The sequence below is a fragment of the Tubulanus polymorphus genome, chromosome 4 (assembly GCF_964204645.1).
Source record: "Tubulanus polymorphus chromosome 4, tnTubPoly1.2, whole genome shotgun sequence".
NCBI lineage: Eukaryota > Metazoa > Nemertea > Palaeonemertea > Tubulaniformes > Tubulanidae > Tubulanus > Tubulanus polymorphus.
The window spans coordinates 27,026,850-27,054,027 of record NC_134028.1 but is presented as its reverse complement, the minus strand read 5'-3'; the positions used below and the strand labels follow the sequence as shown (position 1 = coordinate 27,054,027).

General features: G+C 39.2%; 1 protein-coding gene across 8 annotated transcripts; it reads left to right on the top strand.

Annotated features, from left to right (window-relative positions):
- The first annotated feature begins 119 nt into the window (after positions 1-119).
- On the top strand, positions 120-26,530 carry LOC141903888 (coiled-coil domain-containing protein 154-like). Of its 8 annotated transcripts, XR_012619105.1 has the most exons (17): positions 2,353-2,618; positions 6,448-6,927; positions 7,331-7,523; positions 9,492-9,574; positions 9,783-9,878; positions 10,167-10,392; positions 10,678-10,806; positions 10,949-11,073; positions 11,361-11,487; positions 17,529-17,669; positions 18,575-18,694; positions 19,372-19,448; positions 19,671-19,758; positions 21,047-21,133; positions 23,119-23,300; positions 24,335-24,613; positions 24,678-25,327. XR_012619105.1 is itself a non-coding variant. In XM_074792250.1 (16 exons), the coding sequence occupies exons 1-16, from the start codon at positions 130-132 to the stop codon at positions 26,377-26,379; spliced, it is 2,505 nt and encodes an 834-aa protein (XP_074648351.1). In that variant the 5' UTR covers positions 120-129; the 3' UTR covers positions 26,380-26,529. The 8 variants fall into 8 exon arrangements, 7 of the variants coding, with proteins under 7 accessions (XP_074648351.1, XP_074648350.1, XP_074648353.1 ...); XM_074792250.1 differs by lacking the exons at positions 2,353-2,618; positions 24,335-24,613; positions 24,678-25,327 and adding exons at positions 120-170; positions 26,070-26,529; XM_074792249.1 differs by lacking the exons at positions 24,335-24,613; positions 24,678-25,327 and adding an exon at positions 26,070-26,530.
- The last annotated feature ends 648 nt before the right edge of the window (positions 26,531-27,178 follow it).

Here is a 27,178-nt window from a genome sequence, read left to right as displayed (position 1 = left end):
ATAGCTTGACTGTCATAAATAAATTCATATTGAATTGTATACTACTCATTGGCATTGGGGAAAACCCAATAGTGTCCGGTAAGTGCTGCCACCTATCTATCTCTCCTCTCTTCGATACCTGTAAACAACATGGCTGACTCTCAGCTAGAAACGATACTTTTGGATTCAAGGTAAAAATAGAACTCATTCCTAATGGAAATCATTCCATGAGCTCCTCAGACACACACAGTATGAAATTCATTCATATACATTCCTAACTAATTACACTACACACTCCACAACTTATACATTCGATTCACACACGGAAAAATGTTTCCCCAATCCATCAAAAAAAAGTAAATCGGTGCGAGTTAAGAATAGGGGACTGAATCCGGCGATATTACTAGTGGAGGCCGTCTCCCCACTAGACTAATGGTGTTCATTGAATCCCATTGAATGTTTTAACTACATACTACCAAACCTTACCCTAACCCTAAATCCATCCCCTCGGCAGCTGGCCCTTGACCCTATCCTCCAGGGATTTATTGCCTTCCTCGGAAACTCATGCCAACACAAACTCTGGTTGCGCTTCCTGGGTGGACAGGCTATAGCTGAGGACTTTGTTGAGGTTGTCGCTTTGCAGCCACACCACCAACTTCAATTCAACCACTGACACTGTTCCTGTTGTTTAAGCCAATCAGATACATCATTACATGCACTATTGCACTTTTACCCCTCCAAAATTGTTTATTTGAAATAATAAAAAATAGAAATTTTCTGCATATTGATTATCAGGGTCTAGGGATTAAAAATCAATAAGATACCTCGGTTTGCCAGAGCAAAAAACAACGCATCCAATTGGCTGAAGTTATACAGCAGAAGAGTGGCCACTTAGCGGCAACCATTCCGCCAGGGTTAACCGAACCCTGGCGAGCGAGGATGCCCTTCAGTCCTGAGAATTACAGGTTTGCAGCACTCCATATACTGAGGGCTCAAAGAAATCTGTTTGTTATAACACAGGGGGCCTAGTTCATTGTATCTAGGCCTACTAGGTATGAAATTAGTAAAATTGTCGTATTTTGGAAATTGTCGATCCAATCATCAGAGATTCAGTGTTAAGAACACTCGAGAATTATAAGAAATAAAGCATCATATTTTACGGGTGATCAATGAATAATATTCAAATTCTTGACACAATTTGTAATTATGTGTTAAGTTTGTAAACTGTTTTTAAGTATTAACTTTACCTTCTTGTGTCTGAGATTGTGACATGACTAGAAATCCATTAGACTCAATGACTGTACGACTATCTGAGGTCGTTTTTAAAAAGTGGGAAACCTTGAGTACATTCACTGTACTCGTCGTTATTTCCATAGTAACAGGGAAAATGTCATGTACGTGAATACATTTACATTGTCAAAACATGAATTTCAATGTATTGATATTAGTTTGAGACTTGGACGGATCTAGTGTCTGATTCAGAGAATGGTGCACCTCCCGCAATAAGGCATATCATGAGGGCTATAAGGGCATCCCAAAACAAAACTAATTGGTAGAACTAATCTCATTTTTGGAAATACAGAAAGGGCACCTTGATGTAAAAGGGTGCACTCCAAAAGTTTGCTGGACTTGTACATGTTTCATCAGTCGTCCTGGATCCGCCCCTGGGACCGTGCAACTAACCCTGGGTTCTTAGATTTTAGAACAGAAGCTTCATTGCCTGAAATAATTCTTTAAATTTTGAATATATTTTTGAACTCATTTTGAAATGCTTATTTTCAACTATTTGACTCGCAGTAAATCATCGAATTCACATTCATCAGTAGAGAATGCCGTATAATGAATTTTCCCATGACTGCCGAATATTTCCCACCCGTTTGTTATTTTATCTATGGCAGCACCTTCGATGCATGAAATACATTTCAATTAGTGCCATGAAATGATTTGTTAGTTTCTAGACCAGTTTGTGAGGTGAACTTATTGTATATAAACTCCGGCCTTATTTAACTTGAGAGTAAAATTTAACCAAGAACTAAAGAAGCGAGTCCAGATTCTATGATAGATTTAGACAGATAATTTCCATTTGCATTTTTCTCATAATTCTGTCTTTCGCTCAGTTTGATAAGCTTAATTTCTACAGGTTTTTTTCAACTCTAGAATGGAATAGTAATTGATTAGGATTCTATGGGATTATTTAGACTTTCTAGAATTCATTGTACTTTCAGTGATTGATTACTTGTGAAAAATTGGTTGAATTCATTTCAAGAAACTTAGATTTCGATAGCTTTTGCCTAAATTTAATTTCGAAGCATTCAGATTTTATTTTTAGACAAAACTGACTTAAGCCGTGATATTGATATAGGCAGACGACGTTATTGTGGAAGTCATTCCTGAAATGATAAGAATTATTTTGAAATTCAGGATGTTTTAGGATCATATTTTTTAAAACTTGAACAGTTTATTTTCGGATTACAACAGTCTAATATCTCGGATAAAATGTGTCTGTTTTCTTCGATGTTAAACTATTAACAAGATATTTTCAAAATGGATCCGAGAAAGAACAAAAATGGTTTAACTTTCAGCCTGGATTCATCAACTGCTAAGGCTATGGATAAAGATGGCCAGTATTATTTGGTCAAGTAAGTTTAAAATCAATTTGAATTTTCACTTTTCAATTTGGATTTGATCAACTCAGAGAGATAACTGTTCAACTGGGGGATAACCGTTTCCAGTTTTGAAAGTTTCCAGTTTTGATTGACTCATCATTACCGACAGTTGTTTTTGTTGTCTTTGTTTCTACGGTAACGACGTACCGTCAATAGCGTGTAGAGTTCTAGAGTAACATCGAGTCATTAAAAAAAATATTCGAGATCGATAAAAAATATGATGATTTCATTATGAATGTAATTGGATAATTGTACCACGGGATACGGAGAAAGAGGGAGAGGGAGAGGGCGAGGGCGAGGGAGAGGAGGGGAGGGGAGGGGGAGGAGGGAGAGAGAGATAGAGGGAGAGAGAGAGAGAGAGAGAGGGAGGGAGAGAGAGAGGGAGAGAGAGAGAGAGAGATAGTTGCTATGGTTTTGTTAGAACTTCATTATTATAGTATTGCGTGTTATAAACAAAAAATCTGTCATGAATTTGACTTGATTTATGAATAATTCACGGAACATGAAGACTGCTGGTAATAATATTACACCGGTAACACTTTCTTTTTATCCATGGAAACCGGAAATTAAATCATAATCTACTGCAGGTTATTCGCAGGCCAAGGTTTTACATCTTTGTATAGGAATTGTTACAAATTCGCAACTGCCAATGATGTTCCTGATTTTCAGTATTTTCTTACTATTCTATCTCCAGAAATACCGATTTGATGAGTTCTGAGATCATGAGTTTTAAACTGTGATATTTATTTTAATGAAGAACGTTGTTATTCTTATGAATTACCCCCTATACCATATATATACGTGGCGCGGTATGTGAAATTCTCTCATGAATTATTATTTACTTTGTTCTGATGTCGATTCCACGACTATTATTTGTAAAAGGACGTTTCTACATAGCACTTATTATTATTGAGTGGTCTCCGCGAGGTTTATCAATAAGTAACTATTTCACTTGTGAAGAGACAGAGAGAGACAGAGAGATAGCTGTAATACTAAGTGTGATAATATCATTTCATGTATAAGAATTCACGATAGGATGTGTTTACCCGGTAAACTCTCTGATAATCAGTTTAAAACCCACAGAATTTAACACATTGAAAATGTTCACCTGATCTTAATTCTTGATAAATAAAATTCATCTTTAATCTTTCAAAATCTGTAAATTCTGTACATAGCGGGTTTTGAAATTTGTTATCGGATCAAGGCATAAAAAGTTAGAGGAAATTGATAATAAGTCAGTGTCATATTGAAGGTGTAATTGACTAGTGTCAGTGACTGCGCGCTGTGTGTATCGATACCAGCAGCGCACGCGTGTATCCACCGTTATTCAACGTGTATCCAGGATCTGTAAGGCAATGTCGTGAACGCGTTATCAGCGGCACAGTGTTTCAGTTTCAAATAGATATTAATAATCTAAGGAACCGAACTGGAAGCTGCGTTGTTTATGATGGAATATGGACAGTTCTTCAATTGTCGATATTATGGCTACAACGAAATATCCATACAGTCATCGTGTTGATAAAACAGTTCCAGCTGATGTGTAAGTATTTCCTATATACAGCTGTTTACAGAGCCATCAGTTTAGTCAGTAACTGGACTGTGGTTTAGTCAGTAACTGGACTGTGGTTTAGTCAGTAACTGGACTATGGTTTAGTCAGTAACTGGACTGTGGTTTAGTCAGTAACCAGACTGGAGGTATAGTCTATAAGCAGACTAGGTTTTGTGTCTATAAGCTGACTGGTTCTAATAGTAACCAGACTACAATTTAGTCAGTAACTGGACTGTGGTTTAGTCACTAACCGGACTATGGTTTAGTCAGTTACCAGTCTGGATCCAGTTCAACAGTTGTGAGTTAGAGTTAACTCTGAGTAAAAGTTAGTTCATTTTCAATGTTTTAACTCAGGGTCAAATCTTAACTAACTGGGTCCTGCAGTTTAGTTTCCTATCTGGGCTGTATTTCAATCTTCAGGAGATAATCAAAATACCCATTCAAGAAATTGCCATAGATTAGAAATTGTTATATTCGGCAAGTTATACGTAGGCCTATGATAAGGTTTAGGCGATATCGTTATAGGCGAGTTAGACGCTATATTGAAGTATGTATGTCGATTTCAATTATTCAACCACTCGATAATTTTCAAGTCGTTAAAACGTATCAGTTTGAAACGTTTGAACAGTCGGAACAAGGATATATGTGGGGTAATGTACGGCACGGTGAGGTGTGAATGTTTCCTCTCAGTCATCAGTTACTGCTGCTACTGATTAAATAGTTACCTACTCTTTATCAATGGAAATACATGTTACATGTCGAACCCTTTTGCCAGATATGATTTGAAACCAACACAAGTTCGGTAGGTCATATTTTTTGGTATTTTCATTTCGGGAAATAACTATATTTATTGATACAGTGAACTGTAATAATTAAACTTACATTTAATTTTCAAATTAGAATATTTGAGTTGATGCCGGACGCACCACGGCACTAGAAATATGTTTTAAGAAACAAAAATGAAACAAGATGAAACATGTTTGATTCTGTCTGCATTGTGTGCGTTTGGCTTTAAGGAGGGTTTATTTAGAACTGAATTTGGTGAAACTGATGATATATGGGTTTAGAGGTACTGGTAACACGTATTGTCTATAATCTCCAGCCTTCAAGTGGTCCACACACTGCTCCACACACTGGCTCTTGGTGGTTCAGACTTACACCGGGCCAGGCTCACTCTCAGTGACTTGGCTTAACCTCAGATTGAACCAGGTTCATCCTCTGAATGGTCCAGACTGTGGTTCGGACTTACCCCGTACATAGTGGTCCGGACGAAGTGGTCCGGACCACCACTCGGAGAGAGCTGTACAGACGCACCCCTTAACGCAGTCGGTCCATTCTCAAAGAGTGGTCCGTGTGTTTTTGAATTTTTTATTACACTCGGAAACAATAACGTGACTTGCTTTCATCGAGCATCATGTGTAACTATAGCAACAATCACGAGTACAGACTGCAGCGGGATAGAGATCATGCGCAGCGCGTTTTACGATAATATTTTCTATTTTTTTCCCTGCAGTGAAACTGAAGTGGTTTTATAAATCCTGTTAACGTGTAGAGGTAGAAGTTTATCAATAATTCACGCGATTCTGTTAGAATTGAAGTATTATTACAATTTGTTTCCGCCGATTTTACGGATTTATATTCGCAGAAATATCATTTCAAGAGTCCAAACGTTATAGATGTGTATATATCGAGTGCCTGGGGCGAATCCAGGATGAGAATTTTGTGAGACCCTCAATATTTCGAGTGTCTCTAATGTTTATATGTAAAGGCACTTCATGTCAAAAGGCGAAGTTTCTGAGTTTTGTCGAAATCAGAAAAAATGGAGCCATGATTTTGTAGAAATTCTGGAAAAGGTTTTTTCCCGATGAAATCCTTTCTCGACAGGGATTGAAACCTGATTGTATCGCTAGACTCAGCTGTGGTACGAAACCCTGCCGCACTAGACCTGGTGCTGCACCAATCAGATCGCTCGCTTTTTAATCCCTGAGGAAAATATCATGGAAAAACCCAGGCTAAAGAGGAGATATCTGATTGGATAATATTGACATCATCTAAAGCTGTGTGTTTACCTGCCCACCGGGTCTATTGTGGCGGGGTTTCATACCGTGGCTGAGTATAGTGATTCCATCAGTTTCAAATCCCTGTCGAGAGGAGGATGGATGAAAGGGGGTGTATGTAGGTGTGACCAATCGATGTTTGCCGTTGAAGTTTTGAAAGTCGCTTCGTCTTAAATACATTTTCTGTTTTTTTCAGGCTTTCGAATAATCAACAATTTCCGTCGAAATTCAGCACGCTTCCCGGAATTCACGGTCGATCGTCGTTAACTAACAATGAAACTCAACTGGTGCCTTACAACAAAGTCGCTGCCCTCGAGGGTCTCGAGGCAGCCGACAGAATCAGACAGTTAGACACACGTCTCGCCGTTACTGAGAAATCAAACCGAGCGTTACTAGAGGAGGTCGTCAGACTTCAGAGTGAACTCAAAAATGTGATCCGTCGAAATGAGGACCTCGCGAGGGAAGAGAGGAACTCACGGCAGCAGTTAGAGAACTCTGTACGTGGCGGCAGTGATCTGTATAATCAACTAGCGATGAGGCTTCAACGCGTTGAGGAACGAGGAGCTCAGGAACGAACACTCATTGGTGATCTGTTAAATCAGAGTAAAACTATCGAACAGAACGTTCTCGGTGGACAACAGGATTTACTGTCAAAACGAGATCTACAGAATACGAGGTACGTAAAATATCTCCACTCCCCCCTCTCCCCTCCCCCTCTCCACTCCCCCTCTCCACTCCTCTTCTCTCCCTTCCCCTCATCGGTTCCTCTATCCTCTTCTGCACTCTCTGTTCTCCCATTTCTAATCAGCTTCTCTCTTCTCTCCCCTCTCTTCCTTTCTTCTCTCCCTATCCCTCTCTCCACGTGCCCTCCCCCTTAACCTCTTGTCTCTGACTCAAAAAGTTGTTAATAGTCAACCTGTAGATCAATTAATTCAATGATTTGCATTGATTTATGTGACTCTAATTAAACATAGCGTCAAACCGGTCCGGGCTAATTTAACCAGAGTCACATAATCCACATGTGATGATTGATCCTGGCTATAGTTTAATGTAGATTGTTTTCTGAAATTCTATCTCAGAATTCAAGAACTGAAGAATGAAGTGGATGAAGCGATGAGAGGTAAATCACAACTGGAACGATTGTGTTATCAGCTGATCGAAGACGTTCGAATGTTGAAAGCAAAAACAGAAAATCAACAATTAGATTTTGCTAGTATCGCTAACGAGTTGAAACTACGTAATAAATCACTGGAAGAGGCTCAAAGACAAACGGTAAACATTCTCTTACTAACTGTTCAATTAATACCAATTCCATTTCCCACCCCTGGCAATTCCACAACAAGGACTGACTTGCGCCTAAATCGACTTGAATTAAAGAAGAAATAAATCAATTTTGAGATTTTAAACTTATTTGTGAAACTGGACCTTGCTGCTTTCAATGAACTAAGAATCCTTTCCCTCTGTAAACAAACTCCTGCGCAATATAGTTCAAAATAACCTAGTGATTCCAACACAGAGAGCACAGCATAGCTCGCTCAAAGTTTCTCTTGTCCTGAGCTAGCCGCAGGTAAGGTCAGGTCCAGCTGAAACAGGATCTCCTGAGCTGAGCTAGCTGCGGGTAAGGTCAGGTCCAGCTGAAACAGGACCTCCTGAGCTGAGCTAGCCGCAGGTAAGGTCAGGTCCAGCTGAAACAGGACCTCCTGAGCTGAGCTAGTTGCGGGTAAGGTCAGGTCCAGCTGAAACAGGACCTCCTGAGCTGAGCTAGCCGCAGGTAAGGTCAGGTCCAGCTGAAACAGGACCTCCTGAGCTGAGCTAGCTGCGGGTAACCTCCTGTGCTGAGCTAGCTGCAGGTAAGGTCAGGTCCAGCTGAAACAGGACCTCCTGAGCTGAGCTAGCCGCAGGTAAGGTCAGGTCCAGCTGAAACAGGACCTCCTGAGCTGAGCTAGCCGCAGGTAAGGTCAGGTCCAGCTGAAACAGGACCTCCTGAGCTGAGCTAGCTGCAGGTAAGGTCAGGTCCAGCTGAAACAGGACCTCCTGAGCTGAGCTAGCTGCAGGTAAGGTCAGCGCAGGAGAAACCAGGACCTCAAACAAAACGCCTTTTTCTTCATCCATGAACGACTCGACATTTTGCAGCTCAATAAAATAAGAAAATAAAAATATTTTGTTATTTCTATCTATTCTCTTGTGTTTAGCTGGTAAGTATTGCATGGATTGTGCTAGGGTTGAATCTCAGTCTATCCCAACACACGCCTCCAGAGCCAGTTTCACACTTCTGGGTTGAAATTTGACTCTTGATGTGGAAACATAGAAAACAAACTGATTTTACCTCAGAGTTTTAAAGCTTACTCAGAACTGTGGAACTAGGTCATGATTTGATTGATATTTCACGGTGTAGCTGGGATAGACTGAAACAATCTCGAGTCTAAATGCAGTCAATGGTGTTAGTTAAGTTTTCTATATATTCGGACACATTCAGTGTAGATTTGGATGAGGGTTTTAAGGCTTATTTCTGAACCCTAATCGCTTAAAAAACTAATTCCCTGTAAAATTCTCAAACTATGCTTGGATCAGCGAAGCCCCTGCTTTATTCTTATACATTGCTACCGCTCCCCTTACGCTCCCCTTACGCTCCCCTTACGCTCCCCTTACGCTCCCCTTACGCTCCCCCTACTCGTAGTGACGAATAACTATTTCTTCTTGTTTATATGAAATATTGTTTTTATATCAGTGAAGGGTTTTTATTTTGTATATACCTCGCTATATCCCAAACCCGCTTCTTTTAGACACGTCATTATTTCTATTGCATGAAACAATTTTAAACAGATCTGAGAGAACTCGTTTTTAGTCTTTTTTTGTACCGTCGATATAGTTTCCTATTGTATGACCGGTTCAATCTATTACATTTATAATGAATGAATGTCATCTATAAAACCAGATATTGAAGCCTGTTTTGTGCGTGTTTGCAATTACATGCGAATTATTCGTTTGAATGAGTTTCATTATTGAACTAATAGATAGATTCATTCATTACATCAAATTTCCATTTGCCCCAAAGTAGTAACTGAAAATCTGGTGATGAACGAATGCACTTAGTAGATGATGTAAAATGATTCCTACAGACGTTACGACCACACGATTTTGACAGCTATGAATTTCATGAATTATATTTTTATCCCTCACGTCATGATAAAAAAATCAGCAAATTCTAATTGTTCTTATTTCGACCTGGTTTATTTTTAGTTGCAATCAGTTCGCAAGAATAATGAAACACAAAATCAGGCAGAATTAACGACTCATGGATTACGTTCACAAGTGGAAGTTCGGTAAGAATTAACCGTTGATTTAACTATGTTACGAGTAGAATTTCAAACTGAAGTCGCGCGCCGTAGATTGACCTTGCGATTATCTCCATCCCTGGGGATGATCGCATTGCAATGATTCGCAAGATTTCATAGATAAACATTATATACATGAGTATTAAACATGTGAATGCATAGCCTTGATTCGAGATGTGTGAATTTTAATTTTCAGACTCTCAGAACTGAGAGATGTTTTACTGGAATTGCGTAACAGACAGGACAGTGAAACTTCTGATCGCAGACTTAATGAACAAACCATACAAGCCAGGTATTAATACACTAAACCCTCGAAATTCAAATACATTAAACCCTGCAGGCTAACGCAAAAGAAATCATTTTCTTATGTGGAGCCGACTTACACGCCATTCTTAGTTTGTGTGAGTAGGTGAGGTATACTGTATCAAACTGTTACTCGTGGTTATTATATCCCCCGGACGGGAGGAGTATAGTTTAACTGTACCTCATACAAATCAAGTTACCGCAATAACTCAAAAACCAGTTTAGATAAAAATCCTTGAATTTTGATTTTTGAATGATTTCTGTGCATTTTGTGTAGATTGAATGATTTACAAGTATCAATATCGGAACAGAACCGACGTCGAGAGGAAGCGATCCACGCTCTCGATACGATGGCACGAGAGAAAGAACACGCGGCCGAGGCTGAACGATTACGACTTCACAATCGTATCGCTGAATTAGTCGAGGAATGCAGCAGGAAAATACTATCGAAAGAGATCAAATTGAGGGAAGAAACGCAAGAGAAATATTTAGAAGTTGAAAGAGTAAGTTAAACGTACATCTAACTCGTTGAACCAGTGTTTGGGTTACACATTAAACCCTGCGAGGAGCAGCATCTATACTTAACTTACCTTTAGAAGTACAAATACATATCTGGAGTCCAAGTTCAAGGGCAACTGTGGAGCCCGAGCTCTGCATTATACAGCGCCACCTGGTGGAACCCTCACTGCAGTAGTTGACTTCCTACTGCACACTAGCGCCACTCGGTGGATCCTCACTTGCCACTGTAGTTGTGTTTGATGATAGATAGATGTTGTATGTATTTGTAGTTGGTTCACACTGAACAGAAATTACGATTAGATTACGAGAGAATGCTACGCGAAGAGAATGAACGCAGATGGGAGTCTTTAAAAAAGATCGCAGACGATGAGTTGATTATTATTAAAGAATCATTAAGAGTAAGTATCTCAGTGACAGGGATACGTAGCCCACAAACATCAGCGTTCTAACATTTTGTGGCAATGAGTGTTTATTTGAGGACTATGGGCTGCCAGGAATGTTAAGTCTCAATTGTAAAACTGATTTATTTCACTCTTTCAGACTGATCGAAATAAATGTAACGATAATTCAAAACGTCTTGATGAATCAGTCGGACTTCTAGAGAAACAAATAGAGGAGATTAAAAAACAACTCGATCGTGTAATAACAGCTGAAATACAGTCCAGGTGAGTGACACTGAGAGAGAGGGAGGGAGAGGGAGAGCAGGGGGAGGGAGAGTGAGGAGAGTGAGTGAGAGGGAGGGAGGAGAGCAAGGGAGAGGGAGATGGAGAGAGGGAGAGGGCCGAGAGCAGGGAGAGGGAGAGTGAGAGGGAGAGCGAGTGAGAGGGAGGGAGGAGAGCAAGGGAGAGGGAGAGGGAGTGGGAGATGGGGACACTGGGTGTTTGCTAACATAGCTTGCAGCTGGTTCAAAGTGTAAAATCAATTTTTCAAAATTAATTTTGTGATATTTCAGGAAGCAACACGAGAAACAGATTGTAGAAAGAGTTGATAATCTTCAGGATAAATTATCACTTGCTACGGGGACACTACAGGAAGCTATCGGAGGGGTTAATGCTAAAGTGGATGCTCTAGCTGTGCGGGTAAGTTCTATATTAAACATCACTCATTCAAATAGTGTATTCATATCAATAATGATAATAATAACATGCACTGTGTATTAGGTCCTGACATCCTAAACCACCCTCTAGATCAGCCCCTGATGCAGTAATTAAAGCTGTTTTCCTCGTCATTAAGAATGTGAATTATATTTCGGGTGGATGTGATGAATATAATTATAATCCCTGTTTCTAATAGGACAGCGACGATCGAACGTTCATCATAGACTCACAACCAACTGAATCAGTGCTTGAACATCTAAAACAACAAGTATATTTCATACAGGACTCAGTTCTACACAAACACCGATTGATGTTTATTTTGGAGAAGTGTTAAGTGGCCGAGTGGTTTAAGCCATCAGTTCACTGATCTCGTCAATCCAGGATTCAAATCCTGGTGGGGAAGTTTCTTGGTCGATGGTTCTTCTCTTGTCTCACGCCCCTTAACTGTGAAATGAAATATCGAACCCACTAATTATGCCCTGAATGGCTCTCAGCGGGTTCAGGATAAAACAATGTTTGTTAGAACTGGGTTCTGTATCTGTGTGTGATGTGTACATTGTGCACTATGATTCTGGTGTAGCAGTTTCTAGGGTGCATTGTCAGTTGGTTTCCACAAGCGAGTAACTGTTTATGATTTGATCGAAGAAAACTCCACAATTATGAAGGAAATGTTAGAGACGTTTTGAGAATATTGAGTGAAACATCGATACTCTCTTAGGTTTTCTTCTGTGGATATTTTCTTTGATTGGGTTGTGTTTAATGTGGGGTAGGGGTGTGGTGGGTTGCGAGTGTTTTGGTTGGGGTGAGGTAGGGCTCAATGTGTGCCACATGAAACACACATATTAAACCCTTTACAGGTTTCTATTGCAATCATTACTTTTTTTGTTTGTTTGAAGTTTGTTTCACAGCTCACGTGTGTCAGGATCTATCATTTTCTATAGATCATCAATATACATGTATATGTTTGACGTGTGATGATGATGTGACGTACAGTTATATTAAGGTCGAGTTTGTTTATCGCGACAGGTGAATAAATTACAAGATGGAATTGGTGAACTAGTAGCTGACAATATAGATACAATCAAACAACAGTTGAAAGATGATGTAATAATTGATGTTGTTTTTAATGTTGTTTCTATCTCTCTCATTCACTGTTTGTTTAGGAATAGATTCCTTCCTTCTACAAAACACGGTGAAATATTTGCTCTCTTTTGTACTAGATTTGAAGTATGTAGAAGTTTTCGTCACCAGGAACTGGTTCCACATTTGTTTCTATCAAGGTCGTTGCCAGAAGGGGCCAGGGGTTTGGGGATTTCAAATGACAACCATTTCAAAGTTCTGCTCATTCATCATTATATTTTTTTGACGGAGGAGTAAGTAACGTTTTCACATTGCAAAATCGTTTCTAATGCTCGAAAAATACACTAAAAGATTCAAAATATTATGCAGGGAGGAACCCCATCTGCTGATTGCTGAGTTATTGGCGATTTTGATCTCCCCACAAAAATTACTGGCAACGCCCTTTTTACAGACGGTCTATCTGTGTGGAACTGGGTCCTCTAGATTTTTTAACGAGCACACACATTGTTGCTACCCCTCACCAATCTGACGTATGTCTCATTATTTCAATGCATGCAGAATTAATCACGTTTTTGAAAATCTTTTTTCATACAGGTAACATCAAAACCGCATAAAAATGTACCTTACGACAACATAGACCTCGAGACCAGCATTACGAGCATAAAACCTCTACAGACACCTAGTCAACAAACATTTACTAGATATGACAAGGTCTGTTCCCCGATGAGTCATGTGAATTCATTGACGGCTGTGACTTACGCTGAATCTCTAGAAATCGGTGAAGATTTCAGTTCTTCAACAGAAAGTAGGAATGACTCTTACGTAGCTGTCAATTCCCCAGATGAACTGTCTGCTGATGACATCTCTACTGATAACCTCTTTGCTGACCACCTTTCTGATGACCATCTCTCCACTGACCATCTCTCCGCTGACCATCTCTCTGCTGAATTAGTTATAACAACTCGTGATGTTGTGAGAAGTATTGATCTACTCGATGTGAATGATAAAGTCTGTTCGCCGCTGTCACCGATGTCGTTCGCCAGTTTGAAACTCGCTGGAATCGATATTCCTCAGTTGTCGATCCAGAATTTTCGGAGACAGCCCTCCTCACTCGCCACAGTAATAATCCTTGATAAGGAGGAGGGCTGTCATAAAGATATCGAAGGATTCTTAACTTGTCCGAAAGATTCATCGCAATCGATGAACATGAATTTACGAAGTTTCGATTCCTCTGCGGCGAATTCCTGTCAGAGATCGGCGAATCACTTCGCGTCGAATCTCGACGACGATCGCGACGAAATGACGAACTCTCTTCGTCGGATTCATCGCAGAGTTTTAATCCGTAGTCAGAATAAAAGATTCTGCGATCACGGTAGTTCCCCGATAACAATCCCCGATGACGGGAACGACGATGAAAGAGGATTCTCGAATGAAATCTCGTGCTGCGAAAACTCAAACGATTCGTCAATATCTAGTTACATCAGTCACAGTAGTTCAGCGTTCACTGATTCTGGATTCCGTGATTCAGAGATCGTTTACGTCTCAGATCGAGCTTGTTCCCCGATCAGAGATTTCAGCGACGCGTCGTCCCCGACTACGAACTCAGACGATGATGAAAATTCCGACGTTTATAAAATCGAGATCTACGCGTTGTCGCCGATCGACGAGAATACGGTTTACGAACCGAATCTATTGTTACTCTCTGATTCGAGGTATCTTCCGGTCCCGAACACAAATGCTACTAGAACTGAAGACTTCTCGTGTCAAACACAAATCTCTGAGTCACTCGACGATTCTTATCACAAACGCCGTGATAAGATTCATAAAACTGCTAAAACTCCGGATTTTGAGACATCCTCGGATGACTGTTCTTGTTCTAATAGTTTTTCTAGTTCATCTCCAGTTCAACCGTCATTTCTGGACAAGGCTTGTTCTCCTGTTAGATTTCCTTGCACGAAACACGTTCAATCCTGTGTCAGTTCAGTGAAACAGACACGTACAAAAATGACTGACTCATCTACTAACACTATGTTTCCTAAATTGGCGTCAAAATGTTCAACAACACAAACTATTTATCCTGCTAAAAGAGAAAAAGTGGATCTACAAGCATCAGCAAAACAGTTGCCTCCAAAAATGATCGCAAAAGATATCAGTTCCTCGAAGCAGCAGCCCTTGTATAATTCACCATCAAAATCTCAGTCCAAACAACCTCCACTGAAAATCGCAGGATCTTCTGGAAATATCAGTTTCCCCGCAATAACGCATCTTTCAAAAAAATTCACTGTGCTCAACAAGGACCCGGATATCACTTCAGGTGTTGGTCACCGGAAACTAGTGGATACACTAACTCAAACAAGTCCTGTACCTGTGCTATCTCCTCCGATCAGTAAAAACATACCTATACATCATCAGACAACTTTTGTATACCCAGTCTTCTTAAAAACTTCCAAAATTCCAATTCAAACAAACGGTTCTGTTAAAGAAAAGGGGCGTGTCTCCAGAACAAAGAAGCTGTCGGCAGCACTTCCAAAAACCACTGAATCAAACCAGCACGTTGATACTGGTAGTAAGTATGATTTTGTTGGGAGTCAAGTTGGCAGAAGGTTCCGAGCTCAAGTGACTCCTGTCGATGGTTTCTCAAATCCATGGAAAAGTGTTTATTTCAATACGAAATCAGCGCAAACTTCGCCATCACAACTAAATGCATTGATCCACCAAACTCAAACAACATTCAGCTTATCTCATCTAACAAACTTCGCGACAACTCAAACCTCTCCTTCTCTAGAAACTACAGGGATTAACTATCATCAGCTCCATGTAAAACCAGCGCATTCCGGTTCGCATAAAGTTTATCGTAAAGATTCACGAAATTCATCCGTTTTGACCGGACAGAAATTCATTAAATCGAGACAAAGTACGCCTTCAGAATTAGCGCGAAGTAAAGTGGAATCTTGGATGCGGAACTCGACTGACAAATATCAGACTACTTCCACTCAAACAAACTACAACACAGGAGAAACTAACAACACTGGAGGAGCAGAACTCCTACACAACACTGGAGGAGCTGAACTCCTACACAACACTGGAGGAGCTGAACTCCTACACAACACTGGAGGATTGGAGCGTCAGTACAACACTGGAACAGTTGGAGTACCTCAAACACTTAGCCCGCAACTGAATTCAGAATTGAAACCCAATCGCAAGCCTCCTACTTGTAGGAATCCAACTCCATGGTGTAAGACAGATGTGACTCCATCATTTCATAGTATTGAGACACAAACCAAGTCAAGGCGTCATACTCAATTAGAATTCCAACATGGACGACATTTATTTGATGGGAAATCAGCAGTTTTAAAAGTTTTGATTCGAAACAACAAAACTCCAGAAATTAGAATCGAAGAAGAATTGCCAGCAGTGGTTGTATCATCATGTAGGACTCAATGTACTGAGGTGGAAGGTAGAGGACCTCCTTGTGCTGAACAGGGAGGTAGAGGAGGACCTCCTTGTGCTGAACAGGGAGGTAGAGGAGGACCTCCTTGTGCTGAACAGGGAGGTAGAGGAGGACCTCCTTGTGCTGAACAGGGAGGTAGAGGAGGACCTCCTTGTGCTGAACAGGGAGGTAGAGGAGGACCTCCTTGTGCTGAACAGGGAGGTAGAGGAGGACCTCCTTGTGCTGAACAGGGAGGTAGAGGAGGACCTCCTTGTGCTGAACAGGGAGGTAGAGGAGGACCTCCTTGTGCTGAACAGGGAGGTAGAGGAGGACCTCCTTGTGCTGAACAGGGAGGTAGAGGAGGACCTCCTTGTGCTGAACAGGGAGGTAGAGGAGGACCTCCTTGTGCTGAACAGGGAGGTAGAGGAGGACCTCCTTGTGCTGAACAGGGAGGTAGAGGAGGACCTCCTTGTGCTGAACAGGGAGGTAGAGGAGGACCTCCTTGTGCTGAACAGGGAGGTAGAGGAGGACCTGCTTACACTGAGCGAGAAGGTACAGAAGAACCTCCCATTAATGAACGGGGAGGTGATAGGATACTGGCATGTCAATCAAGGGTATCGACATTTTCACCATTGTCAGCTACTGTTGATACACCCTCCTCGCCGGACAGAATGATCAACATTACTTCCTCTAACAAGACAACAGGTTGTACTCAAACTGATGTAAAACCTGTATCTCCTCCAGCATCCGATCAGCAACCGGCTACAGCAGTTTCACTGGTAATCATACATACCTGCCTAACCACTACACACATTTATACACTTCATATTGGAAACTCAAGAGTATTACTGAAGGCATGAACAATTTTCATTTGTTTTCAGCCTAGGTCTAAAAACAAGAAATTATTGACACGTTTGAAGAAGGCAAGATGAATATATATGTATTTCATTCATTATATACATTTCATAAACATTGTATTTATATAATATGTATTTTTCTCTAGGTTTTAACGGCTTCATTGTTACAGTATTTGTATGAACAACAAACATATATAACAATTGTTGATCTCCTGTCGTCAATGTTGTTTGTCATTTTGTAATTTTCTAATCACGACCTCCTTTTTCTCATGTTGTGCCTGTGAATGTTTTTATTCTCGGTAGATGGCGCTTGCTTCAGATCTCGCGGTACTGATTGATAAAATCTACAAGTCTGAATTACATTGGAAAATCTTAAAAATTTTGTCACATCTGGCATGTGATAATCCAAGGCAATTGGCTCTACGTCAAGGAGAGTTCACGGCATATGATAATCCTAGGTAATCAGTTGCTCCATTGCAAACATAGTTCCGGGCATAGAATAAGAGGCTCTGTGACAAGCGCTGTCTACTCTATATGATAGTGAATGGTGAAAATTGAAATATTTATAGGTTTTTCTTTAATGTTATATATACAGGATCATGCATTACCCGGGAGTCTCAGAGATATGTGAATATCTGAATGATTTATTTTTCCAGATTCGTAAGGATCTCTCTGACGCGATCGAAGAGCGTCAACAATCAGCTATTCGTCAGTTAAACGACATGGATACCCGACTTCTGTCTCTAAACGTGAAAATATCACAGATCGAAGATAAACTTGAAAGTCGAATACAAGCTGTAAGTATTTTACCCAGACTATCAAATCATTCTCTTTACTAACAGCACCCGATTAAATACAAATTTTGTTTTATTATGAAATGCTGCTTGCAGGCAATTAGGAGGCAACAAATGAATCCCGAGGTATACTATATCGTTATGTTGTATGTGCTTTATATGTTTAAAGCTATATCGATGCCCTTAATTCAAAGTATCGAGAGGTTTGAATCGTGAGCAATTTCTACCTATAGTCTGATGAACACCAACAGATTTCATGGGTCACACCTAGAACCCCATGTTCTGGGCAATGGCTAGATGCTAAACTAGAGATACCAGCTGATGAACTTATGCTACACCCCCTCATTTCAGGAAAATGGCTAGCATGATAAATGTTTAGAAATTAGATACAAGCCGATCCGTCATTAGAACTCATTTCGGGGGAAGGGGGACTAGCTAGATAGTGGTAGCAGGTTAGACTAGACTTGAGATACCAGCCGATCTTACAACATGTAAACCTTAGAACCTTGTTTTGGGAACAACAGCTAGACACTAGAAAAGAACTATTCTTATGATATTTTACAAGTAAACGCATAGAATGTTAAATGTGTTTGATATAGGATTGAACCCACACAGTTCAGAGTTTAGATTTAGCTCAGGAGTCAACTCATTAAGAATGAACTCAGAGTTAACTCTTATTCACAACTGTGGAACTCGGTCCTGAATGTAATTTCACTGAAATGTAATAATTTTTCGATACATTTTTATTATTGCTGCATAACATCAGCACAAGGAGTTGATGGAGGTAATCTATTCCATTCATTGGTCTGTGATCAGCAATCGAGATCTAACAGAACTTGTTCATTCGACTGTAATCAATATTCTAGTGAAATACGTCATTAATATTTTGTACATTTTTTCTTCGGTAGGCGTCGAATGTGATGTCAGAGAATATTCGAGAGAAGGTCGAAGCAATTAGTCGCTGGCAGGAAAATATGAGCGCAAATCTGAAACAGTTACAGGAATTACAGACTAAATTACCCACTGATGTAAGCTGTCAATCATCGAGGTCCAGATTCACAAAAGGGTGTAACTCAGATTTTTGGTTTAATTGCTATTACTTCACGGACAACAATTCAAACTTATCTAAGTTTTTAGGTTAACCTTTTTTGTGAAAGTGATCACGGTAAACTTTCTCCTAACTTGGACATGGCAAACACTTAGAAAAAGACATGATTATTTAGGAGCAGTGTGGCCGAGCGGTTAGAGCATTCGACTGTGGGAAGCCCGGTCATGGGTTCGAACTCTGTACATTGCCGTAGTGTCCTCGGGCAAGACACTTATCCTCATTGCCTCTCTCTACCCAGGATTAAATGGGTACCTGGTCTGATAGATGACTCCTGAGCGCCTAGTAGCTGCTCGGATGTTACCTCTCCCCAGGGAGAGATGACTGATACATGGAATAGAGTTATAGGCTGGGGGTAATAATACCAAGTTTGAACAGACTCTAGTTCGGATACCTGCGCTATATAAATGTCAATTATTATTATTATTATTATTATTTTTTTGGATTTCTTCTAATAATCTTTAGCTCAGACTTCTTTTGCCATTCGCAGTTAGTGTGAGTTGGGTAACGTTAACTGTACATGCATCTGACACATGGTGTATCCATAGAATCTACCGGCATTCATAGGTTTAATGAGGAAATTATATTCATCTTTTATAGGTTTATGAGTTGAATCAAAAATATAATTTATTAAACGGAGATTTGTCGGCACGAATATCATCAGAGATTGATAACAGGTATCGTTTTATGATAATGTGTTAGTTCAGGATTGATGTCCACAGTTCTGACTCTGAGTCATTTTCAGTAATGAGACAGCTCATTTGATGATTATTTAAGCTAGAATCACTGTTGTTCATTTTTGATAAGTTAAATGTGTTAAACGAGTCCAATTTCTGTCAGAACTGGATTCAGTACTTTTCAATTTCATCATCTAAATGTTTGTATGATATATTTTGTAGAGTTTCAGATGTGGAATCAATTCGTAGAGAACTCGAAAAATTGAATGCTAAACCGAGTGATGGACCGAGTAGGGAGGACCTCGATAATGTAAGCATTGACGTCTTCATCTGGTGAACACTGTAGGCCATATATAGATATTTGTAGATAGCTGCAGCAGTAAAAGGTAGTCAAATTCATCTTCATTTCTACAGAATCTGTAACACGCGTACGTTTATACGTTTGGATTTACATGAGGTTTGGGGATCAAGTCAAACCCCTGGGCCGACTATCTTTTATTGTTGCCCATAATGCATGTACATCTGTGATATATGCATGTACACTTACACAAACACATGTACAAACTACATAAGTTTCTTCACAAATCATATTCAATGATAGTCATTAGGTTGCACACTATGAATCTCATAAAAAGGCCTGTTGTCCTTGTTTGAAGTGAACTTCACAAACAAAATACACACACACTGCTTTCCAAAAGTATTATCTTATTCTTCTGTGCGAAAAGCTTTATTAAGTGCGAATGCGGTTGAATGTATTTTCTTTTTAATGCATATTTTTATGTATCTAAAACAGTCAAAGATTGAGGCAGATATTGAGCAGGTATATTACATTGATATTGTGTATTGTGTGGTCGTGTCTTTCAAAATGAAACTACTACATTTGGTTTTTCTATTGGTTACTCTTTCGTTCCATTCTCTTGGAACTCCCTCTAATTATTAACATTGTTTACTACACCTGGCCCGGTTTCATAGACTGTATCTATATTACCACTAGGGGTAAGTAAATCCTTAACCCGGGTGACAACCGCCTTAGTATCAGTAAGAAACCGTGGTAATAACTGACGAATTTCAAAATGTTCCCAGGATTTGTTTTGCATCCACATCTATAAAACTGGACGCTGGTGTTTCATCAGTAACTTCATCTCTCTAACAGGATTTTCTATTTATTTGCTTCTGTTGCTAAAATGTATCAATTTCTAGTGAAATATTTCTCAGCACATTTTCTACCACTGCACTAGTTGTATGTAAACTGTCTTAAATCCATGTGTCATTTACAGTTTAATATTTGAAGCTACTCTTTTCTCGGTGCCGGTCAACTCTGTTAACTGCTCTCAAGACGGTGAATTTAACAAAACGCTTTTCATGAAATGACTACTAATTTCCCTGATAGTCGACTCGGTGTCCAGAGAAATATTTGCGGTAACAACATTGTCTGAGTAAGGCAGAGTTTGATCGGTTACTGAACTAAAATTATCAGTTGTATTTCCATTGAAATATTTATCGTTAGTTGTTTCTTTGTATTTAATCAAACCTGAATCATTGACCCACAGAATTTCACTGTCGATCAAGAGTTATTTTTTTCAATTTTACTTTTACAGTTACAAGCGAGTATTCGTAAACTTGCGGAGTCGATACAAACCGTTAAAACCGTGCTCGGAATGAAGATTCAATCGGAACAAAAACTGGTAAGTAATATTCCTCCCCTCCCTCCCTGTCACATAGCACATTCAAATACAGTTACATCACAAAGTTTTTGAATTTTAGATTTAGTTATATTTGTTTATTTACAGTCAACTTCTATTATAACACTTCCCGGGGCTAAACCCCAGCAGGCTATTGTGTTTACTGTTTATTCATCATCTGTTCATCCAACTGTAGACAAAATCTAGATTCTTGTTTATCCTATTACATTGAAATCAAAAATGAGTTATGTCGAGCATTTCAGACATGGGAAGTGGGCATGCTGTCCCTGGACCCCTAGTTAATGTTATTACCGGTGCTCACTAAATGGCAAAAGAATATTTATGTAGAACCTAAGTTTAATTCAACAGAAATACCATTTTTAAAGGTGCCATATTCTCCACCATCCCAACTATGTTATTATAAAGGAATTTGACTGTATATTAACTTTTTTTTTTGTTCAAATTGTTTATGTTTTATATTCATTTTAAGTTTTTTTCCAATTCCATTTTCCTCCCTCCTTCACCCCAACCCTGCTCCCCGTTTAGAAAAAGGATGAAATAAACACAATTCGAGATCAAATTAAAGAACTACGAATATCGATCGACGACGTTGAGAAAGATCTGGATGATAATCGAAAAGCGGAAGAAAATCCAAAAATAGATGAGGACAATGAACAACCATCTGACAAACAACCACCAATGTCCGATAGAGCCAGTCAAACTGAACCAATGTCCGATAGAGCCAGTCAAACTGAACCTATCAATAATAGTAAAACTGATGAAAATACAGCTGCTGATAAAGATAAAAAACCGGATGAAAATGCTGCTGGTAATGAGAACAAAAAACCAGATGATAATACCGGTAATAGTAACCCAGAGCAGAAACCATCGGAGAATAAAGATTCTTCGTCGGCTCAGTGAGATAGAGGAGTAAGTGATGACTACACCTCACACCTGCTCAGCACCAGTCATAATCCTTCCCTTCTCTCATCAGCTGCACAGTCAATCCTTCCCTTCTCTCATCAGCTGCACAGTCAATCCTTCCCTTCTCTCATCAGCTGCACAGTCAATCCTTCCCTTCTCTCATCAGCTGCACAGTCATTCCTTCCCTCCTTTCACCTACTGCAACTATTAACAATTAGTTTCCTATCATTCATTGATTTGTGATTTTTAGAGCAGTTTGAAATGTCTATCCAGGATAGGTGTGTTCACTTGCTCCTGGTCTAAGCGTTAAACCACTGTTAGACAATATGAGTAATAATATGAGCTTTTATAGATTTTATCGTTAGATGTTTTGTTTTTCGTTCATGATGATTTTCAGTTCATATTGTTCAATGTTTTGGGTACCTTAACCTTCATCTACGTGTACAAAATGTACTCTTTTGTTTATTGAGAATTTATCAGTGGAATTTATCACTTGGTTTTAAGACTACAAACTGCTCATAATTATTTTCTACTGATGCTAATATTTCTTGTTTCAGCACTGATTTTACGACTAACATGAAGCATTTGAAGACCTCCTCAATAAATTCTTTCCTTGCAGTGAAATTATAACAACCCATTGTGATTATTCAATACACCTGCGCATTTTAGCCCAACACAGGCAACGCAGGGAAACACAGAAACATGTAATCATCGTGTTTTATCTCAGGAACCATGTTTCTTGTTTTATGGATACACACATGACACATGGAACATGTTTCTATCCTTTATTTCTGTGTTTCCCTGCGCTGTGTGCTTCGGGAATTAGACACCTGTTTAGAGGAAAGTGTTTTAACGTCCCCCCGTTTGACATGTCTTATGAAGAAGTGACCCTCTCCCCATAGATGCTTACATATTGCTCTTAAAATAAATTGAATGAATTTTACAAACACGACTCTATAAGTGTGCACTTTCCTCTAACCAGTACGAGTACCTCTTGCATTGAATGCTACGCTCACAAACTAAACCAAACCGTCTTCAATTTTCATTCTATTAACAACACACAGCGAGTTGATGAGGTAAAAGAACTTCAGGATGAGTTTGATAAACTGAAAGTACAACTGGAACCGTTTCTACGACTCGGAAATCAGCCGCGATTATTTATCAAACCTGAAGGTCAACCGAATCGTATTGAAGCTGAGCGTATTGCACCTCCTGTCAATAAGTGGAGTCTTTATACTGTAACAAGGTAGTCATTGATCCTCTCTATCCCTCTGGGCTTATTTGCATTCATTAGCACGATATCATCACTGATTCAACTGAAACTTTGATCTTTACTGCCACTGCACCCCTTTCAGATATCCCGACAGGGATTCAAACCTGATGGCATCGCTAGACTCAGCCACAGCACGGAACCCTGCCACACTAGACCGGGTGGGGGCTAGTGTGGTAGGCTGGGGCTACATACAGCAGATTGACAGCTGCGTTAAATAACCATATCAAAAATCAAAGTTTCAATTGTCTGTTTTGATATCAGTTCACAGTTTGTTTCCACTTTCTGCAATGTTGTGTTGCATGCTGCTTGCATACTTTGTTTTGTATGTTTAAATGTTAGTGGCTTTCCTAGATTTAAAACATGGCTTATCATAGATTTACTTTGTATGTGTTTATTGAGCAGTCTGCCTCTCCATGAAATCAGCTCGCTCAAACAACCAGCATCAGTTGCTTAAAAGTTTATTAAGATGAACCTAACACAAGTGACACGGTGACAATAAAAACTGCATTTTCACAGAGCCAGTATTTATGTATCAGGCCCCAGTTCCACAGGTTGAATTAAAATTGGATTCAAAATTAACTCATTCAAATCAGTTAAAAATAGTTCTTTTCAATATCTAAACTATGAGTCCCTTACGTAACTCACAACTGTGGAACTAATGATTAATCTAAACAAAAATGATACCTTGTTTCTCCTAATGAGCCGTGTCATTTGTAAACTGCAATAAAATTTGAGTTAATTTCTATAACTGGCAGGTCTCTTATGGTTAACTACTTGATCATGATATAAAAGACAAGCGATATACAGGGTAGATAGATAGGTGGCCGGTTGGGTCAATATCTAAGCTCAGCAGAAAAAGGAGGTATCAATTTTAGCCTAACTAACTTAAGAGCAACGGATCCAAGCTGTAGCGATTGATGGGAGACAGGAGCATGTTTTGTGTTTTGTTATGTGAGTTATTTATTTAGTTTCTCTGTTTTTATTTTTCTGTTTAATTCACCGTTTAGATGGTTAGTGTGGAAATCACGTTTGATGTACGTTCGTTGGCATCTTGTATCACGAAGGTTTCCCGGCAAAGGTTCCCCGGCGCCTAAAGTAGAACTGACCCCGCCTGAGGAGCCGGACGTCGAGAGTTTACGTGGCCGGCGAAAATCTCTTATATCACGCGATCGATCGGGACGTAATCCGACCCGTGCCCGGGCCGAGGACACGGACTGGTAGCCTGTGCCCGGGCCGAGGACACGGACTGGTAGCCTGTGCCCGGGCCGAGGACACGGACTGGTAGCCTGTGCCCGGGCCGAGGACAGGGACTGGTAGCCTGTGCCCGGGCCGAGGACACGGACTGGTAGCCTGTGCCCGGGCCGAGGACACGGACTGTTAGCGCATGACACTGTTTGGTAGAACAGTCTTTTAGACTCAATTTAAAATGAAGCTTACAAAATCAGGGTGGCTCCACTTTCCCCCTTAGGTTTCCCTGATTTGTCCATAAGGTTACACGAAATATCCCCTAAATAAATCTGAGAAAATTTCAGGTTATAAATGTAACAATTCATCCATTTTTCATTGAATCGCGTATTGTTCAAGACGCATGTTCAATAGCGTTATCCAAATTCTCAGAATTTTCCAAGTTTTTGGAAATTCCTAGAGTTTAACCCAGGTCAGTGGCCACCCTTAAAATGACGCAGTAAAAGTTTACAAATATATTCAGTCTAATTACAATTGTAAGTTTGAACATACTGTAATATCAGGTAATTGAAAGTTTGAAACTAATCTGATAAAAACGGTTGTTGTAAACAAGCTGCTTACATAACACATGTTAGAAGCTGAATGTAATTTGATCTCTATGAATCAATGATTGAATTACCATTAGCCAAACTGTGATCAAACAGAAATTGGATAAATTAAGATTATCTTACGGCTTATCTTGTAATCCATTAGAAAGAAACTACTTCAATGGATGATCCTTGCACCAAATTATAGCATTAATGTGATATCTACATAGAAATATAGATTTATATTCTGTTTTATGTTATTGTTATTAGATAATGTTTAATTTCATTTTAATTTCAATGTTGTACTTTTTCGATTAATGTATAGAATAGAAAAGCTGTATAACAAATTTATATTTCTAGATATGTTTATATTTGATAATGAATAAATGGTAAGAATCAATTTGGTTGTGATTGTGTTGTATACCATTGGGGAACGGACTATAATGTATCCTCCAGTGGCCCGCTAGACTGAGGTCTATTTGCTAGTGTACAATACGGACACTTTGGAATACTGCATATTCCTGGGCTGAAAGATAAGCTATACAATATAATATCGGCTTAATTCAGATTATTTAGGACTGATGAAATCCATTCAGTTTATGGTCCAAATTAATAAACACGTTAGGTATATTTATGCGTTGGAGCGTATGTGGATAAGATCAAAATTAGGATGAAGCAAATCTGGATTAAGCAGATTTGACTGTATTTTAGAATCTATTGTCTGTACGGAGTACACACTGTTATAATGAATACGGAAGGGAGTGTTCTGTGTAAGGAGAGCAGATTAAACTCTTGATAAAACATCAATCAGTTTCTACCAGACGAAATAAGAAAAGGTTGTAATTCAAAAATATTAATTTAACAATGTTAAATGCAATTGTAAACTACTCGATACAAATCAGATATTACAAACTGTTGATCACGAAATTGTTTTAACTTTTGAATAATTGTTTTTTATTTTTCTTGACAGATGGTTGAAGTGGAAGGATTTGATCATGAAACTAAACCAACCGGAAAAAGAACCTCCGAAAAAGGATGAAGACGACGATGATTCAGATGACGATGAACCAACAAATGACGAGGAGAATAAAGACGATAAGAATGATGATAAAGGTGATGATAAACCGAATGATGAAGATGAGAAGGACAAACCAAATAATGATGAGAAAAAGGATGATGATAATGATAACAAGAAGGATGATGACAAGAAGGACGATGACAAGAAGGATGATAATAAACCTGATGAAAATAAAGGTAATGAAGATGGAGGGAAAACGTAAATACGAGGAGATGGATGTCGCAACAATCCGTCCTCAGCAACTGCTGCAATATAGGAATTTCTGTCTGAATAATTAACGGCCAAAAGATTAAATAGATAGTTATTGTACAAAGTACTTCTATCTTCAGTCTAAACAAACATTTTATAACACATGTATATAACCACATTATATACCGTATTCCTCTTATATTCCTCTTTGCTTCATTCGATGATAGTGAATTTTCTGTTATATTCATATCTTTTTATTTCTATAAATGATTTATACTTTTTCGTGTAGTGTACACATAATGTATATACCTCTCTATAGACCGAGTTGATAGTTGATGCAGAAAAATGAAGTCAACATTTTAAAAGTATTCAAACTACAGTCAAAATTTCTTTACTCGTTCATCGCATCAGTTCCATTTATTATTTCCTATTTCGCGACCTAATTTGTAATTGCAGTTCAATGTTTGAGGTGTTAGTGTCGCCAGTGGATATGTAATCTTAAGCGATTTAAGTTACTGAAAGTACTCTAGTGACACTGTGTTAGGCTATGCATTTTAGGGATGGGGTTCATCCAAAATTCATTACAGTTAAACATCAATCTAACTTGTATCAAACATCAACATGTATCAAATACTAAGATTCTTCGTATTTGATACAATATTGATTTCATACTGCATATTATGGTTATGTTGAACATATTTTTTGGTCCCCTGAAGTTCGTTGAACGGATTTCCATTATGCAGCGATGGTATTAAGTCAGAAAAACGAGTTGGATTTAATTCTGAATGCACTTCTTATTAAAGCGCTTTAAT

Coding starts and splice junctions, on each gene's coding strand:
- LOC141903888 (XM_074792249.1), top strand. CDS start 2,524: ATGGATCCGAGAAAGAACAAAAATGGTTTAACTTTCAGCCTGGATTCA. Junction 2,619..6,447: donor GGCCAGTATTATTTGGTCAA/GTAAGTTTAAAA, acceptor TGTTTTTTTCAG/GCTTTCGAATAATCAACAAT. Junction 10,807..10,948: donor TTATTAAAGAATCATTAAGA/GTAAGTATCTCA, acceptor TCACTCTTTCAG/ACTGATCGAAATAAATGTAA.